Consider the following 19,424-nt stretch of genomic DNA (forward strand, 5'->3'; position numbering starts at 1 on the left):
AGCTCCGCTCTGCACGTTGCAGTCGAGGTCGATGCTCCCCACTTTGTCGTTGTCCCTCCTCTTCGTGTAATTGCTCTGGCGCATCGCTCAAGGGGGTTTGGGGCGGCCAGGAATGTCCAGCGTGTTTAGGCCTTGCGGTGGCATTGTGTGTTAATACCACGACCCTTTCGTTTGGAGCGGGGTCATTCAATTGGGTGTTTTATTCTGGGTGTAGCGAATCTTGTTTCTGTTAGTAGCAGAAGTAGTCATCTGGTTTCTGCGCAAGTGATACATTGATTAGCAGTTGTGGCAAATGTTAGGTGTCAGTTATTAATTCGTTGCTAACGTTCGACCTCATGAGTTGATTCAAAGGAGGAGCTGGCGAGGATTTGTGTTGTAGGCACCTTTAGGTTCAGGCTTTACGCACTTGTGGTTGTGCTAGTCTACTTGTTGTGAACAAAATGGGCTTCTCGTGAAGGTAAATGAGTCGCAATTCTGATTTTCTCCACAGTGTTCAATGAAAGAATTGATCAAGCTCACATTTTCGTTGCAATAGCATATTTCGGAATCGCGGGGGTGGCTTCACATCTTTGGTTTTAGAGATCGATTGTTTAACCGGTGTGTTCCGATGGAATTCGTTTGTTGCTCAGGTGCACATTCAGTTGTTGGAGGTGCTTAAGTAAACAACTCTATCATTTAAACTACAGTTTAGTATCGAGTTGTTGCCAAATTGGTATCTGGTGTAGGCGATGCTCATTGTCGGAGGTAATTACGTTTCAGATCAGATTTTAATCTAAAACCCTTTAGGTTTAGGAGACTAAAGCTAGATTCAATCTGGCGCACTTGGCGAAGGTAATGGTATATGCAATTCGATGGGCAATCACATTTTGAAAAAGATTTCTGTTGATGCTATTATCCAAAATTTGGATTCACATAACACATTTTCAGATATATCTGATTCCTTGCTGGGAAGAATGGAGCTTGCACCATTTTTTTTGCATTAAGACAGAAGATAATTGCGTGCGAGCTGTTTGTCAGGATGGATACGTCGACAGTCTGAGCAGGTCATGTAGCGTTTACGAGCTTTAGAAAATCCGTTAGAAAAACAGGGTTCTCACTTGAGAAACACCCACAACATCACCTCACTGTAGATGGTCCGCTGAAACGTCTAAACTAATTTTTCTTCGGGTATTGCAAATGGTCACTTCAGATTCCTAAACATCACAAGACCTATAATAGATACGTAGCTCTCTACACTTTACCGACTATCTTTCAGTCTGGGTCCCATGGATGAATGAATTCATGAATTTCATCCTAGTTCCAACTTTGGCATCCACTGCCCAGGCTGCCTACTTTGCTTGGATAGGCACGCCGCCAACTCTGCCCGACACCAGTCGGGCAGCCTGCCCAATCTCGGCAGGGCCCACCAGCCTAGCCCCATCAACCAAGCCCTAATCCCAATCTTTGGCAGCCCGGGTTAAGATTTTAAAAGCAACATTTCAAATAAGAATGTGTATTTAAACTTAATATTAACATTATTTCATTTGTAAATTATTATTCACACATATATATATATAATTTTTATTATTCATGTTTATGATATTTTTTGTTTAGCTATTTTCAATTTACTTTTTAATTATTATGTTTGAATTTGAAAGATGAGCTGCAACTTTTAACATGCCCATTTCTATATAATAAAAATCCACACTCATACACATATGTATGTATGTATGTATGTATATATATAGATAATTTTATAGAAAATAAAACTTTCTATGTTACCTTCAAACTATAAGGATTATGCATAATCATTAGATATTAGTAGCATTTATGATTAAGATTCTACTTCAAACGTTTTTCACATATGATTATTTATTCATTCTTATTTTTAATGGTGCATTTCAAGATTGAGTGAAATCATGCTTGAGATAAGACAAAGAAATTGTTCCTTTATTGTAGATTTTTGTGGAGTTTAATCCAAAAATGTTATAATATTTATTCAAGATAAGGCTTATATGTTTCTAACAATGTAAAATAGTCTGCACAACCAAAAAAAAGACTTCACATTATACAATGATGATTTATCTTAGTATTTTGTCCCTATTAGTATGATATTCTTTTATAAAGTATTTTTTTAATGGAATATAATAGTTTTGTACAAAATTCATTGGTAAAGAGTATTAGCCACGGCAATTTAACTTCAAAGGATTATTTTTGGACTTTTGGTGTTGTAGAAAATAATGACAATAAAATCAAAATATTATATGTAGATTTGTTTTTGAATTTACACAATAAATTTTATGCTACTTGAATTAGAAAGTTGTCTTATTGAACATTTGGTTGTAGCAATTTTTGTTTCTTCAAAAATAATACCAATGTACATACTAAAAAGTAAAAAAAAGACTTGTTTTAATAAAAATTATAAGATGAAGTACTTAAAAAAGTATTAATCAACGAATGAAGCAAAGAAGCAAGACCAACCCTAGAATAAGCACTTGTGAATCCTCTAAAATAAGAAGTTGTTATGTAGACACCTCTCTTTTACTATGTAGACACATTTTTTATTTTTTATTTTTTATTGCACGGATATTCCATTGTGCCATACTTTCAATACACCACTACTACAAAAGAATTAACAAACTAGACACTAATGAAACTAAAAAGGTATAAAAATAATTTAGAACACAAAACATCACCAATACAAAAAGCTAAACAATGCAAATAAATAAAGGGAGGTGTGCACATAGTAGTTTTGCTAGGTAGACACCTCCCTTTTGTTGTTTGTGTTGATTAGCTTCTATGTTGCTAATATTCATATGTAATAGAATGTTGTTGTTATTTTTGTACTTTTCAACCTCACTAATGTCAGACTTGTTGAAAAACTTGTAACATTGGTGTATTGTCATGATATAATATAGAATTTGAAATACTTGCAACTGCAAGTGGGTAGCCTCCTCAAGGCAGGGGGGTTCATCAGGCACAAATATTTGTCCAAAGCGATGAGAGTGGCTCGATACTCTAGAATGCAGCTTTTGCTTCAATCTTCCAGTTCACGCTTGCACAGTCTGTGGTTCATAACGTTTTGGCTTCCGTCTGTTATGATTGCCGCGCGGATTTCTTAATTGTTTTAGTGATTGTCATCTGAACTGTTGGTCAATTATCACTTCGATTTGTAGACTAATATTTTCGTGTTAGCTTCTTGAGCCTGGGAGATAGCAGTTAGCACAATAAAAAAAAAAAAAACAGCTGTGTGATACTGAAGTCGAGGCGGTGGTGACTGAATGAGCTCCGTTTTTCTGCTCCATCGTCATGTAATTTTGCCAGTTTCTGAAAGATTTGTGAAATGGTCAAAGCAAGTGCCGATTGAAAACATCTTCTGTCTTAGTTGTGAGAGTCTTTGTTTGTTTGTTTGTTTGTTTGTTTTTGTTTTGTTTTTTTTTTCGACATTCCCCTCTAGATTTTAAGTGATTATTCCGAGTCATGAAATAGACGTTGGAGCATTCTGAAACCCTCACCGGGAATTCCAGACAATCGCTTTAGTAGAGTGGAGACGTGAGTAGAGGGAGGGCTTCATTATCTAGGGGAATGTTCATTATCAAATTGAAAGGTGGGTCCTCTTCGGAAGGTGCTCAAGTACTAGAATGGATGAAATATTCTGCATGCTGGGCGACAAATCTGTGGTCACAACTGAATTGTACACCAGTGTGTTGATTTCAAACAATGGTAAATATATCTTTACAAAGGTGCCTCGTCATTCTTTGACTGAGCGATGAAATGTATATTCAAGTGGCTTTGCTTGTGGAAAGAAAGCAAATGCAAGTGCCAACGCCTAGTTGTCTGAATAGAGTAGTAGTTCCCTAGAGTCTCCGAGATTTTTTCTACCGATCTGCTTACTATTTTTTGAAATTAGAAAGGCTGACAAGACATCGGATCGCGATTTCTGTGATTTCACTCCATCGAATAAAACTATTGATGTCCCTTAGCTGAAATTGGTTTGACCGCAACTGGTTTGATGCATGCAACAACTGCTTGCGTGACTTGCAGCTCGATGCACTTTGGTGGTCCACTCTCAACAAACCACTATCATGGTAGGTACTCCAACTGTTGCACTGTTCCAGTCTGTTTCGGCGTCCGCTTTAATCCTGGAGAACGTGATTGCCATATTCAAAATAAATTTCAAATAGCTCTTTTATGAAAAACGAAAGCCTTCCTAGGTTGACGACCAGGTGAATTGCTTAACAAGTTGTGGTGCAGGAAATTTACAGATTCTGGTTACAAACTTTATCCATCAGCAGCGAACTTCGCAAAACCTGACTGAAAAACGAGTGCATGGATCCACCGAGTAGAAGAAAAACCTACCTTGAGGATTTTGAAGGTTTCCGCTCAGCGGGTCGAGATGTCGCGGGGGACCTTGCAGGCAACCTTGCACCAACAGAGGACTCCCGCTTGCACATGTATCCATGATGCTCGAGCTGTTTTAACGCGAGTTCCAGTTCCTCTTCCTCGCTCATGCCCCACAATCGCAGACGCCACAAGTGATTTCTCCTTGTTGGTCCTGACGAAATTGGCTTCACTTTACCTCTACCTGTGCTTTGCGCATTTGGTTCTGGCAGCACTTTCATTCTTGATCTACGTCTGGTCTGACGAAGCTGCAAGCCTAGCCTGCGAACTCTTATCAGACAGCTGGGTATCTTAAGCTGCAATTTACGAGGATTGAGGCTGTGCTCCTTCGAACTCGGTTGCGCTGACTTCTCGACATCTGCTGGCGCTGCGAAGCCAATATCGGTGCGATGTTGGCATTGCGATGCTGGCGATTGCGAACCATGATTAACTGATCTTGACAGTGGGAGGAGAAAATAGATGTTCCCGCTTTGAAGCTCAGCGTCGGACGGTAGCATTTGGTCGCTGAGACTATCGGAGCAACTGTTAAGATCAGGTTGACATATGAAATGGAGAGGGTAGGATTGGAGTACATCCTCCACTGCGGTCAGTGGCGGAAAGTGGAGCACCTCGCCATTCTCGTTAACAATTCTCACTGGCTGCACTCCACGCGAGAGTTTTAACAGCCCCCTCATTGTTGAGTGGTGGTGACAATAAGCTCGATCCGAAATCAGTCACTTCTAGAAACACAACAAACCTCTACTCTTTCACGAAGAATTCAAAGCTCACCAAATACATAAACCAGGGAGAACACAAACCGAGCCAAGCAACTGTAGAACCTCTATTTGGAGTTCACGCTATACGCCCAAACTAGGCCCTGAATTTCGCAAGGGTTCAGCATTTGTACTAAACTGGGATCGAATCTTCAGAGGCTCACAACCAGAACTATCGTCCCCATAGAGCAGTCATCAATCAGTTTCATAGTCATGACAAGACATCGAAGAATACAGCAACATCATTAAAAGGAAGCTAAATATACACGAACGAACGAGTTCACTTGAGAAGAAAACCGCAGGAATGGTACCAGGAAGTGGAAACCCACGAGAGCGCTTGTACTGCGACGAATGGATAGAATCTCAAAATACCTGGATGACAAACGAGGAAACTGTGGCCGGGAAAGAGGGAGGTAGCACAAGCGATGTCAGGCGAGTGGGAAAGCGCGACGGTGAAGTGGCCAGCACGAGTAACGGGAACAAAGGGAAGGGGGTTGGGTGCGTTGCCCATCCACTGGACCTGTGGAATTCGGAGGCTAAAGCGAGCGACGCGCGGAGGGGCTCCTGGATTTCACGGCCGCGTCTACGCTTTCCGACCCCCACGAGGTCCCCGCGGGGGACGCGATCCCAATGGGGAACATTCTTCACGCCACGTCTCGCCTCGCGTTCCCTCGTCACGCTTTTTCTTTGGCTCACTTCTTGTCCTTCGCATTCCCCCCTCTTGAAATATCCCTCCCCCCCCCCACTTTGGATTTTTCGTCCTCCAATATTTTTATGTCAAGATTTTTGTAGTTTGTTGATTGATTGGTTTGTTTTTTGTGTGGGAGGTTGAGGTTTATAGTTTTGATAGACAAGGAAGAGATTTTACATAAATGACATTTGAGATGTAGAAGCTAATGTTGATTGCATTTACACAAAACACATCAAATTGTTGCAACATCTTGTTTTGTGTAAAACAAGGTGTCTAACAATTTGATAAACATGGGAAAATATTTGCAAGTTGGAGAGATTGTTTGATTCAAGAAAATAATGAATGGATTAATTAAAAAATAATTTCAATCATATCTTTGATTATGCTTTTATTGGGGAAATTAGAATTTTGTCACCTTTGTATTAAAATAAGTTTAATATGATTTAAAAAAATCAAGAGAAGTTATGTATGTATGTATGTATGTATGTATATATATATATATATATATATATATATATTGTATTGAAGCTCTTAAGAATAAAAATAGTAAAGGGCTTAATTCAAAAATAATTGAGGCAAAGAATATTGATTATTATATATTTTAGTAGTAATTTTATGGATTAACAAACAATTTTGCAATTGTTTGTAGTCACGAGCCATTGTTTATATAGATATAATAAATGATGAGTTTTAAGTGCAAACATGGATTTAAAGATGTTGTCTGTAAAGAAAGAATTAAATAAAACCTAATGGTACATGTCATGTTTCCATCAATTTTAAATTATTTAAACATCATATTCATTTCATTCTCATTTACAGATATCTATATAATCTTAAAAAAAGGAGAATGAACAAACAAAATCTTAGCACAAGTTGAAAAAAGCTACATTGGTTAGCAACAAGCAAGTTGGCATCTTATCTTTGGTTGATATAATCTTATAATACATTTAAATTTATAGCATATATTTTTACTAAAAATCTTTAAAAGTTAAACTCAATAATCCAACTTTGCACAACTTGTTTTAGACCAATAAACAAGTCTAATAGAATATTCCATAAATTTATGATATATATATATATATATATATATATATATCAATTTCTATCTAAAATATAATTAAAAAGATAATTTTTTATTTAAATGGATTTATATATATATATATTTATATTCATTAAAATATTATCTGAATTTAATATATATATATATATATATATATACCAAAAACTTGTGCAATTAGGCACATCAATTTTTGACATTCTTATCCATTCATTCCCATGTTCCCTCGTATCCATGTTCATCCATGTTCACATGTTTGGCCAATGATAATGCTTATTTGTTTCTTTGTCTTATAACAAAGCTATTTTATAAGCATTATCATTGGCCATGTAATTATTGAAAAGTCTTGTCTCCTCTGCTGGAATCTTTTCATGTAATTTCTCATGATGGTTTCAATCAAAGATTTTATAAACGAGCAAACCCATATTTTACTTTATTTCATTACTTTGTTATTATCCTTTGAGAGTTCTATCATATTTGTTCACAAATTCCTAGTATCCTTCACAGCATAAAATATCGGTCTTTTAACCAACGGAATGTGCATACTTAAAATGCCACGCTCACTTCTTGTGTGTAATATTGGTGTTTATCCAAGTCACAGTGGATAAATGCCAACTCTCTAAAAATGTAATGTGGTGTCCAAACTTAACAATTAAGAATCTCACCATTAAGCTCCTTCATTACCACACTAAATTTTTATGCTGGAAACTGCGTTCAAATCACAAGTATTCTTGTTTACAATGCACAATTAGTCTATATATGTGTGTGTGTGTGTGTGTGTTAAAACTTACCCACAAATTGTAGATAAAGGGTGTTGTAAATGAGGAAGAAGTCAATTTGAGTTTGAACGCAATGACTGCAGCCGAGTCAAGCCTGGAAGGCTTTGCTTAGAGCTCAATGGTGGGATTTTGGATTTTTTAGGACTTCCTGTGGAGAGATTTAAGGGAGGGATGGGAACTATGGTTTTAATTCAGGAAATTGATTTCAGGCTGTGTGTTTGTTTATGTACAGTATTTCCTCAAGGCTTGTGGTTTACTTTGTCTCTCTCCCACAGGATTAGAACTATTTAGCTGAGGGCCATGCCAAGAGGAGGTGTGAGGCCAACAGAGATTTCAATAGACTAAGACACAGAAGACAACGCACAGGTATTGTTTATTACAATGCGAAGGACCTTACAAAGAAAGCAAAGGATGGAAAATTTCAGTGCTTCACCAGGAGAGGTCACTTGTGGGTACAAACACGAGTTCTTCAGTTGGTGGAAACAGAGGCGGCATTGAAAAAGTGAGGGAGAGTCAAATTGTCAATACCATCCCTGGACTGATTTTTCTACGTACAAGGAATTCAAACGTCGAAATGTTTCATGGTTTCAATACTTGTAGATACAAAGAGTGTCGAAAGAAAAAGAAAAAAGTGTACCTATGGTATGTTTATGGTTGATCATTTGTGAGCTTGTAGAATCTCCATTGGAGAAGAGGATTCTGTCCACTTTAGTAGAGAAGGAGAAATCCACATCTCCCCATGACGTGTTTTCAAATAGTATTCAAGGTGACCAGTTCAACTCAGATATCTCACAGTCGTCGGATATTTCAATGATTGTAGCAGGAAAAGTTCGATCCCGTCTCTCAACCTATTTTCCTTCATTAACTAACAACCAAGATGCTGTAGACTTGGTGCCCGGAGCTTCGAAACTGATGTGTTTTGACCTCCATCGTTCATCTGTTAATTGTGCCAATAATTATCACTTGACTGCATTCACTAGATTTGCAAAAAATGAAGAGTTCAGATAATTCAGTATAAGCTGTTGATCGCATATCGTCTTGGCCACGGCAATTATCGTTGTCGGGATGAAGGTTCCAGTCGTAAACACACCTTGGATCGTAAGTTTGATTACACGACGATCGCAAACCTTATTGTTCCAACAATTTCCACCAACAACCAAATTGGTCATTAGCCACTGATCTCAGTCTCGCAGCAAACCCGTGACCGAGCCAACCTCAGATATGCACTCCAAGCCTGGCCTCCACCGATTCCGTGTGCAGTATTGCACAGATTTCCCAACAACTGATGAGGATGAAGATGACTTCGAGTGTTCATTCTTCAGTTTGTGAAAAGATGATCGAAGCAGTAGTCTCTCAGGGAGTATTCTTTGGCTCATACGAATCAACGACCTAATGGGCTTCGAAATGGCTACTCGGTGCCTAAGATTCCGTACTTTGGTAGCGATCACCAGGAACTGGCCGTGACTCTTGACAATGGACCAATTCCTCCCTATCGAATGTTCTTCACTTAAAGTCTTGAGTTCTGCATGATTCCCCTCATGCATGTGAGCTGGATTTGAGCTTAAATACATGGCTTCTCGGTTAGAGAAGCATGGGCAAGGAAGAGGGTCAGGAAACGTGCTGGCGAGGTGGGGGAGTAACCGGGGGAGGGGAAGGAGAAGATATATATTGCCCTCCTCAAGCTCCATGTCCAAGGGTAACATGCCGCTGTGGTAAAGAGGTCCATCTGCCGTGGGCTTACAGACGAAGTGATGAGGATGGCGTTTTAAGAATTCTCCCACAGTGATAGGCCGATTTAAGCTTCGAACATGACCATCACCATGAACTACTCGTACAGGTTGCCACGAACAAATGCAGTTGCAAAACAGTATACCTTGTCCCTTCATACCCGAAATGATCAATTCCCACAGGCTTCATAGCATAGTTGTTGGTGCGGAGGTCATTATGCATCTGCTCCTTTTCAACATATTGGCGGTTTCTACATTAATGTTGAGAACACGTATTTGTCAACTCCTTAAAATGGGTGGTTTCTGCTCCATTTTGCCCTGGCATTCTTGGGTGCAACACTTGTTAAAAAACTCTTCTACCAAAAGTGCTGCATCGACAAAGAGAAATATATCCAAAACTAAAGCAGTAGTGTGGATTCTGATTACAGCTTGAGGACTACTATGGATCCGTATTCAAGAAACAGATTTTGTAAGCCATTCCCAAATGTACATACTCTACAACTGCCAAAATGGTGTTGCAGTGGGAATGAGTTAGGCTAACACCTAGAACAGTTGAGCTCAAAATGTAGAAAGGATGACGAAGTCTTGCAAGTATTGCTCTTGAAGATTCTAGATGTTGACCATGTTCATAGCCTTGATCCGGAAGCGTCACGAAAGGATTACTCAGCAACACTGTTAGCCTACCTTCAAGCGCAATATTGCACAAGGTCTGCTCTACCCAAAAATGATCACACTCAGTCTTTGCGCACGATGTAGTTGCGACACCCCCACGCTATAGGACAGTATGCAGCTCGGTTATGCCGGAAGATGACATTCAAAAATTCGGTTACTGTTTGAGGTTGGTTGGAAAGTTTAAAGGATGGTACATGCAAAGAATCCTTACAAAACTCTGATTGTAGTCAGCAAGAAATGTGCCAAAGGTGAACAACGTTTGTTCAACGCGTCCAAGACTAAGGAAAAATCCATGAACCTCAATCCTCCGCAAGGGCACTCGCATCAACCGAGGCCAATACCATTAGGTATCCAACTAACAATGAGTTCACATCCTCTCACTTGCGAGAATAGAAGTTTAGAGAGGAGACATACCCAGATGCGAGATCCGCTCGAATCCCCTCGCAACCAGTACCGACCGATGCAATGTCCTCCATCAAGATGCATCCGATCAGGGCCTTCACAAAAACCTCTAAAGCCCTGAGGAATCCAAATGCGTGCTAACATTAACTCCTGCGATAAAGAACTAAAGCTGCAACTCGTTGTGCATTCAGCACAGCTAAGGCCAACACAACACCAAAATGCTTTCTCAAAATGCCAGTACAGTAGGATTGTCACAATCTATGTTTAAAGTCCTGGCATCACCAAGCTTAAGTCCAAACGAGATTATCAGAGGTCGATTGAAGGATCGAAAGCGAAAGCAAGATCGAGAGAGAAAAAGAGAACTTTCAAAACAAAGAAAAGAACGACTGAAACTCAAGACACAGAGAGCCCGCAAAAAGGTTCCAGTCATCTGCACTGGTTTCTACCAACCCCGTTATTAATCAAAAACGCAACTGAATGCTACAGATGGTGAGTGAGGGCAGTACAGCGAAACCAGTCTCTCTCTCTCTCTCTCTCTCTCTCTCTCTCGCTCTCTCTCTCTTTTCTCACCTTCTCCTCTCCCTCTCTCTCACCTTCACACATACCATCCTCTTCACACCCACCTGGCTGCCACATGACAACCACCACCTCTGCGCCAGTGCAGAGGATCAGACGTCCATTGCCCAACCGCACTCACGATGGTGTTTTGCTTCCCATCAGTGAGTGGTCACGGATTAATGAGCTCCTCCTCGCACTCCTACTCACAGAGAATCAGTGAAAGGAGCTGCACAAGCAAACCAGCTGAGGCTTAGGCTTTCTTGCAAGTGCTCCTGGGCATCATGAGATGATATTGAGGGGCACCCTTTGGCAAGCAAGATCAGTGATGAAATGCTACAGAGACTGCTGCTGCTGCTGCAGAAGCTGAAAGAAAATGTCACCCAGTTCTCAGACACTCATCACATGACAGCTCAAGTGAAGATTGTGCCGATGCAGGGTGCTGCTGCTGTCTCTGCCATCTTCGCCATCTTCAACGTCTTCTTCTTCATCATCTCTTCCTCTTTGAAGCAGGGAAGCTGCAGAGCTGCAATTGGGTCTCTTTTCAGACTCTCACTGTCTTAACCCATGTCCTGTTTCCCGTCATTTCTATCTTGACTCTGAAGCTGAATTGATGGATGGTTGGATGAATGGGAAGCTCCTCAGTTTTGCGTGATCTGTGGACATTTTTATGATATGCATGGATCCTGTTAATCGCATCAAATTAGCCCAACCTGATCTCAACCGGAAAGTATCATTTTTATTTACGTAAAGATAAGCTGGTTGTTGTTGCTGCTGTTGTTTAAATTTTTTTTCTTTTTTCTTTTTTCTTCTTTCTGTTTTTGGGTGATTTTGTTTTGTGGGTAGAAAGGGGAGCTGCTTGTTGTACACAAGTTCAAAGGCGTTGTACCTGGAGTAGCTGCTGTCAACATAAATAGTGTGAGATGGATCTCAGATTATTCCACAACTGGTGGTCTACAAAGCAAGACAATGATCTTCCCTATCAAATCAATCCATTTTCCATACCTCTATTGTCCTCTGAAATTAACCCTCCACCTACTAATCAAGTAAACTTCCCACATGTGGTCCTGTGTTTTGGCTTTGTCCCTGACAAGCTTGACACACTTGTAAGTAAAAAGGGTCTTTTCACAAACCCTTGTGGATATTATAACCCCTTTAACACCCCCCCCTCCTCCAACCAATCCACAATTACCACTTATTGATTCACTCAAACCCATTCCAAGTACAGTAAATTTTATTTATTGCTCACAACTAAACATCGTTTTAACCAACCCATGACCTATTTCCAATCAATGGAAATAATTTTTTTTATTTTTATTATCAATGTTACACCCATTTGCTGGACTAACCAAAATAGGACACCCTATATGTTGGAAATGGGGGGGGGGGGGTGGTGACAATAGGTCGGCTACCTTAACTGAAAAGTGTGCTTGAATGGATCATAAACTACAGAACAAGTTTCCAAGTTTCCTAGTTAAACAAACTTATCTTTGAAGTGTTCCAACTCATGTGAATAACAAGTCACAATGCATACAACATAGTGCATCCTCACATCCCCCAAAAAATAATAAACTCAAAAACAAAAAATAAAAAGACAAAAGGAAGATGAAAGCAACATTGTTCTTCTACACCACTGAGAGATAAAAATGTTCATGGTTTTAAGGTTGATGGAGGTCAAGGTGCTCATCACCAGTGGTTGCAGTTTATTGGCTTCAAAGAGTTTTGCATTTTAAGAAAGAAATCCTGTGCTACGGTGAGAATGAGGTGGTTATATCCAGGATCATGTGCCATATATTTTGCTTGATTTAAGGCCCAACTTTACCTGGAATATTGCAAGAAATTAAGCAAATAAAATGCCATGTTCGGGTGAATACAATAGAATAATAAAGTGGCTTTCTTTTTGCAAACCAAGTTGGAAACCAATTTTTTTTAAGGTGGCATTACATTATTAAAAATGGAGAACCCTTACCCCTACCCCTCAAAAAAAGGAAAAAAAAGGGGGGGGGGAATTGATGAAGAAGACGAAAAAAAAAAAAAAAAAAAAAAAACACTGGAAAATCTAACTTACTTGTTATTGTTAAAAATGATTTTGTTTCCAACTGAACTGCATACATGTGATTTTATTTTCTAAATAATCCATTGTAGTGACAGAAATGATGCTGTACTTTCTTTTTTAAAACTTTTGAAGCATTTTTTTATTTTTATTTTTATTAATTAAATGGTGTTTTTCTTCTGATTAATATTTTGTGAAATCAATTATAAAGTGTTTAAAAAGAGTGGATATTGAAATCTTAAGAGTACAGAATACTGTTTACAAATACATCTCTTGAAGGATCTTGATAGTTGAGTGGAACTTTTCATAAACAAAATGTGGTTCTACTTTGATATTTTCATAAGGAAGTTAAAATTTTAATATTTTACAAATTGGATTTTATTGTTCATTTGTATCGGATCTTGTTTATTTAAATCTGAGTTATTTATTTGTGTTGATAAACCTTTTTTTGACTAAGACAACATTCACAACAAAGATGTCACATACTAATAAATCCACTTCACAACATTATACATTTGGTTGAAAATAGTTGTTATTGAGGTAGATTTTTTCATTGTATAATCTGAGATAAATACATAATAATAATAATAATAATAATAAATAATAATAAAAACTATTGAAAAAATTCATGTTAAAATGTTTTAGATTTTGTATGTATGTATATATATATATATATATATATAATTCTAAAATATACTATCAAGTACTGAATGGATTTTTTTAATATTTTAATTTAACCAAAGATATTTTAGAAAAATAATAAATCTCTTATTTTAATAAAAATGTAAAATTAATAATTGTTAGCTTCAAAATTTAAAATCTTTAAAATGTACAAAAGATGATATACATTTTTAATCAATGACATCTATCTGAATCAAGAACTACAAACAAGATGCAATAATGGATTGATATGAAAAGTTTATATTTTTATATTTTATATTTATATTCATATTTTCTAAATAATTATTACATAAAATTATAATTTTTTTATACATTTTCTTCACTATGATAAAGAATTAGGAACTAAAAAACTTATTTCTATGAACATCATTTGAAAATTGCTAAATAGAATAATTAGGTTGTTACAATTATTATGATGTCAAAATTGAAATGAAGATCTGAAAAGAAGACATTTTTTTGTATTTTATATTTTTATTATCAAACAATATGATATCTATTTTAACCTTGTAAAATAGTTTTGGTGCTTGGTGATATGATTGAATAATAATATTCCTATTTTAATATCAAATAATTTTTTAAATATTTTATCTGAAGAAATTATAAAGACCTCAATAATAATCAAGGAATTCTTTCATAAGATATTATTGATGGTTCATTAGACCTAATCAATAGTGTCTATATAGAATATATTTAAGAATTTGTGGTAGATATTATTCACAAAATCTTAGATTTTATTAGTTTTTAGAATGATTAAAACTAGATTATTTCTTGTACAACTTGTTCTTAAAAGAAAGAATAATGTTACAAAATCTAAATTATATAGATAAATATAAATGGATATAAATTAGTATATATATATATATATATATATAATTAAAAAATATTTATATGCAACAAAATTCATGAATATACTATGTGAGTACAAATCACAACTTTTCATATGAACTATGCAATAAGTTCCAAATTAAATATTTAGTCAAAGCCTTATTGCCCTCATGAAGCTTTTATATGCTTTTTTTGCAAGCTAGTATATAAATAAGGATTGAATTATTGCTATCTTCGGTCTTATCAATGTCAATTTTTATATTCTAATCTTGAGTCAAAACTTTTTTTATTCTTTATACTTAATAATAGCTATTTTTATTATTATTGTAATTATTTTTATAATAAAACTCTTCTTAATATTCTTTCTTCTTTCTTCTTTCTTAATAGTAAATAAATATATTACATTTTTACAATTTTTTTTGGATTTATATCTTTAATATGTAGATTCAAAAAAGATCAGGCAAACTTTCTTTGTTTATCATGAAAATTTTCATCTTTGAATTCTTTCTTCTTTAATTTTTTATATTTACTTCAGGCAAACTTTTTTTTTAATATAGTATAAAGTATAACTTTAAAATATCTATGTTTGTATGGAAGATGTTCAAATTGATTCTTTGAACTGTTTTCCTATAATTGGTTATTATTTATTTCACATAGTATAAGGTTTAAATAATAAAATTACAAAATACTGCTAGCAGATTATTTATTTATTTATTTATTTATTTATTCTGGTACAAGCTTGATTACTACATTAAAATTTACATTTATAGAATATCTTACAATAGATCATGCTACAAACCTTTGAACAAAAACTTAGCCAAACTTGTATAAAATAATATCAGAAAAAGACTTTAATGTGAAATTGTATCAACTAATTATTTATTTATTTTAAATAAATAAATATAATGAGAACATGTCATAAAAGCAATAAAAAAGGTTATAATGTTTAAAGATGATCTTAAACTAGAGAAAAATATAAAAAAAAATTACAACAATCTAAATAGTGAGTATGGAAGAGATGACTATATATTAATGGCACATAAGAAGAGAAATGAATATTGTAAACAAACTGATTGTCAATTTAGATCGTACCAAGCAAATGATTTCCTACTCTAATGTTTATGAGACCTATAAAACTATTCTATTCAAAAAAAGGTTATAAAAAACAATAGCATAAGTTTTGAACTAATAAAAAGAAAATCTAATGTACAAAAATAAGAAATAATATTTGAAGAATTTTTTAGAAAACTTCAATTAAAATCTTATTTCTTGTACTTAAATTATTTTAATGAAATAAAATATAGCATAACTCACAAAAAATAAGTAACTTATCCAAATCTTCAATACAAAATATTAATTTTAGAGGAAAGAAATCATATGTATGCACAAACACACACATATAGAAAAATGGTGTCATTTTTTCAATAGATATCGAACCTCGTAAATAATATTTAAAAAAAAGAAAGAAAAAATGATAAAAAAGCAATGCATGCTACTATGTTATAAAAATTTATGTCCTTTGAAGATAACAAATCAACAAAGACAAAATCTATAAATAAGAGTAAAAATATACAAAGAGATGAGATTCACAGCCAAAATAATTTTTTTTACAAATTTAAAGAATTTAAGCAGTTATTAAAAGACATCAGAAAATATGAAAGTCCAAGATAAAAGATTGAGTTAACTCTTTAATCGAATAGATTACTGATTATGTAAATGGTTTTTTAGTTTATATATTTATTTAACATAGTGATTGTATATTTAGATTGTATAAATAATCACTGTGTAAATTTGGTGCATGTATGTCATACTAACTTTTATGTAATCATCATACAATATACAATAAACACTTTATAAATATGATATTTATTTAATTATATAAAATATAAATATATTTTAATTTTTAATTAAAACCAAGTGTATATTTCCAAAGTAATACAAATTAATATAACTGTAGAAATTGATGAATAAGAGTTAATAATCGAAATGATTAAATTTATTTGATAAGTTTTGTATTATGGCCAAAGTTCATATTTATAAGAAATTGGAGTGACATGATGTGATTTTTCTGTAAATGTAGAACTTATTAAGACAGCATATTATGGAGACCAATTTTTAGATGATTTAAGTTAATTGTAAAAATTAATGAGACTTAAAGTACATAGCATTATACATAGCACGATTTTAAAAACCATAGTGTATCAAAGCTATATATGTGAAATTAAAAACTGCTATAATTAATCAGAAAATCTAAAATCCAACCTAATTTTAATAAACTCAAAAACAAAAGACTGATAATATTTCCAATTTCTACAAAACCAAATTATCATATAAATTAAAAAAATTATGAAAAAAATTTAAAAGAGAAAATTTTATTATCAACATTTTAAATTCTAGAAAAGATATCTAAATCAAAAAGTTACACATAGAAAATAAATTATTATAATTGATGCCTGTTATGAGTTTCTTTTAACATAGTAAATAGCTCTGTGTGGACTTTTAAAGGGAATTTTAAAGAACAGAATTCTAGACTTTTAAAGATATCTAGGCAATATATCATAAAGAAATTAGAAAAAGAATGATTGCATGTTGCTTCGACGAGATGACCAATCCAAAAATTCAATAAAATACTTCATAAATACTAAAGTGTTTGATCTCAACCAATATACATGTCAGGTAGATATGCTAGTCAAACTGCATTCTTTTTATAGTAAAATTCCAGATTCATCAGATAAGATACCAACTTTGAAATTGGTTTTTGGCCTTTATACATAAAAGACAATGGTTCTGGTTATAATTTGAATGGAAGATGAATTGACATTAGATTTTGTTTTTCTATATGTACAGCTACATTGATTTCAAAATAACTGTTAAATAAAAACAAAAAAAACAACCACCACAACATTGAGTTTAAAGTACATAATCTATTGTTCTTGATTAAATCTACCCTAAATATTCCAAAGAAGAAAAACTCTTACATTATTGTCAAGATTACTTGTAAAGATGAAAATAGCTTAAATATACCATCTCAATGGAAATCACATCCATTATATTACTTTTTTTTTTCTTCTTAAATAATTTGGTTGTTGTTTAAAACAATTGTTCAAAAAAAAAAAAAAAACAAACAAACAAAACAAACAAACAAAGTAACTATCATGCTTTAAGATTTAAATTAAGAATAAAGACATAATAAATAATAATATAAAGATGCTATTAAAATATTAGTAAAAAAGGATTTTAATATTGAATCATCTTTTGAAAAATTATTTAAAAAGATAAAATAAAACAAAGAAAAAAAATCAGATAAAAGGCATCCAAATCATATTATTTACTTAGAATATAAATTTAGTTATAATAAGAAAAGTTCTTACAACATGTTGTGATTTTTTAAAGATGTTATAATAAAAAATTGTAACATATTTGTATTCTAATTTTTTTTAATATAAAAATAAAAATATTTAAAAAATAATAATTTATTAATTTAAAAACATATACTCATTGACTTCCTATTAGATAATACATAGGGAAGCAAGACTAAATTAATCTTTAATCTTGTAAATTTATTTTTAAAATTTTGACCTCAATTTTATATCTTATGATTTATTTATATTTTATGAATGTTATTCTATTAAATTTCTATCTTATAATTATACATCTTTCATATTTTTTTCTTTCTTCTTATTAAAATATGAATCCATTATCTTTTTAAAATTTATAGTGCCACTAAAGCTATTTAGAAGATTTGACCAATATTACAATGTTTGCTAAGATTTTTTTTTTTTTTTTTTTTTTTTAACTTTATAATTTTTCCAATTTTTTTTTCTTGATTTAGGTATTTTTTAACATAAAAATTAGTAGCATTGATTAAATAGGACAAAATTTACAATTTCAAAATGATAAAATCTAAAAAGCTAGTATAAGAAAAGGGTTATATTAAATTTTAATAAATTTTATTTAAAAATCATAAAGCTCTATATAATATCCTTATAATGTAAATAAAAATCCACTAATATCTCAACATTAATCAATGTAGTGGTATAATTATCTTTTAATAAAGATAAAGAGAAATAGTGTTGATATATAATTTAATTAAATTTATATAATAGAAAAATTAAAAATTAATATTTATATAAAAAATATTCTAAAATATTAATTCAAAAAATGAATATATTTAATATTGTATACTTTAAAATATAAAATTCAAAAAAAATACATAGATATGGATACTTTTAAACAAGACATTAAAGACTACTTATGATTTCTTTTCTATGCTAAACTAAGATTGGTACATAGCTGTATACTTGATTTTATTATTTCAATATAATATGCTTTCAAATACATTCTAATTATTGTAAATTTCTACAAAAACAACTCTACATCCTTGTACTTAATAAATCAATCTATATTGAAGCTACTTACAATATTAATACTAATTTTCTTAAAGTTTAATTATAAATATAAATAAATATAAATATTCTATTTAATGTATATATATATATATATATTTAATAATATGAAATTATATATACACATACATAAAATTTAAAAATATAATGGATTATGCATGTATATTTTTTAAAAAAATTTAATTCAACGAATTATTTTAAAACAATGATATATTTTTAAAAAAGTATAAAACTTCAAGTTGCTTATTTATTTATTATTTCTATTTTTATTTTGATTTAAAAAATTATATAATATAATATTATTGTTGAATATCTCATATTCTTCTACAAAAAATATAAATTTATTATAAAAGATTTTTTTTCTATTCAACACTAATTTTATTGTTAAAATTATGAACAATAATAAAATTCTGAAAATAAAAATATACTCTTATATCATCAAAA

The 19,424-nt window shown here is 33.0% G+C and overlaps 2 protein-coding genes across 26 annotated transcripts; both read right to left on the reverse strand.

Moving 5' to 3' along the window:
* Positions 1-3,655: 3,655 nt before the first annotated feature.
* On the reverse strand, positions 3,656-5,355 carry LOC112280954 (uncharacterized). The gene is made up of 2 exons (XM_024516940.3): positions 4,339-5,355; positions 3,656-4,121 (listed from the first exon to the last, which is right to left on the reverse strand). The coding sequence occupies exons 1-2, from the start codon at positions 5,052-5,054 to the stop codon at positions 4,049-4,051; spliced, it is 789 nt and encodes a 262-aa protein (XP_024372708.1). The 5' UTR covers positions 5,055-5,355; the 3' UTR covers positions 3,656-4,048.
* A 2,655-nt stretch (positions 5,356-8,010) lies between these two features.
* LOC112281010 (uncharacterized) lies at positions 8,011-13,057 on the reverse strand. 25 transcript variants are annotated; one of them, XM_024517113.3, is made up of 4 exons: positions 11,031-11,658; positions 10,473-10,577; positions 10,071-10,158; positions 9,502-9,704 (listed from the first exon to the last, which is right to left on the reverse strand). In XM_024517113.3, exons 1-4 carry the CDS (start codon positions 11,094-11,096, stop codon positions 9,643-9,645), a joined length of 321 nt encoding a protein of 106 aa, XP_024372881.1. In that variant the 5' UTR covers positions 11,097-11,658; the 3' UTR covers positions 9,502-9,642. The 25 variants fall into 25 exon arrangements, with proteins under 25 accessions (XP_024372866.1, XP_024372865.1, XP_073389304.1 ...); XM_024517107.3 differs by having other exon boundaries at positions 9,930-10,158; positions 11,031-11,635; XM_024517115.3 differs by having other exon boundaries at positions 9,518-9,704; positions 10,071-10,095; positions 11,031-13,049.
* Between the last annotated feature and the right edge of the window lie 6,367 nt (positions 13,058-19,424).

The sequence above is a fragment of the Physcomitrium patens genome, chromosome 4, assembly GCF_059467195.1.
Source record: "Physcomitrium patens ecotype Gransden chromosome 4, ASM5946719v1, whole genome shotgun sequence".
Lineage (NCBI taxonomy): Eukaryota > Viridiplantae > Streptophyta > Bryopsida > Funariales > Funariaceae > Physcomitrium > Physcomitrium patens.

Coding starts and splice junctions, on each gene's coding strand:
- LOC112281010 (XM_024517098.3), bottom strand. CDS start 9,545: ATGAAGGGACAAGGTATACTGTTTTGCAACTGCATTTGTTCGTGGCAA.
- LOC112280954 (XM_024516940.3), bottom strand. CDS start 5,054: ATGAGGGGGCTGTTAAAACTCTCGCGTGGAGTGCAGCCAGTGAGAATT. Junction 4,122..4,338: donor AAACCTTCAAAATCCTCAAG/GTAGGTTTTTCT, acceptor CACGTTCTCCAG/GATTAAAGCGGACGCCGAAA.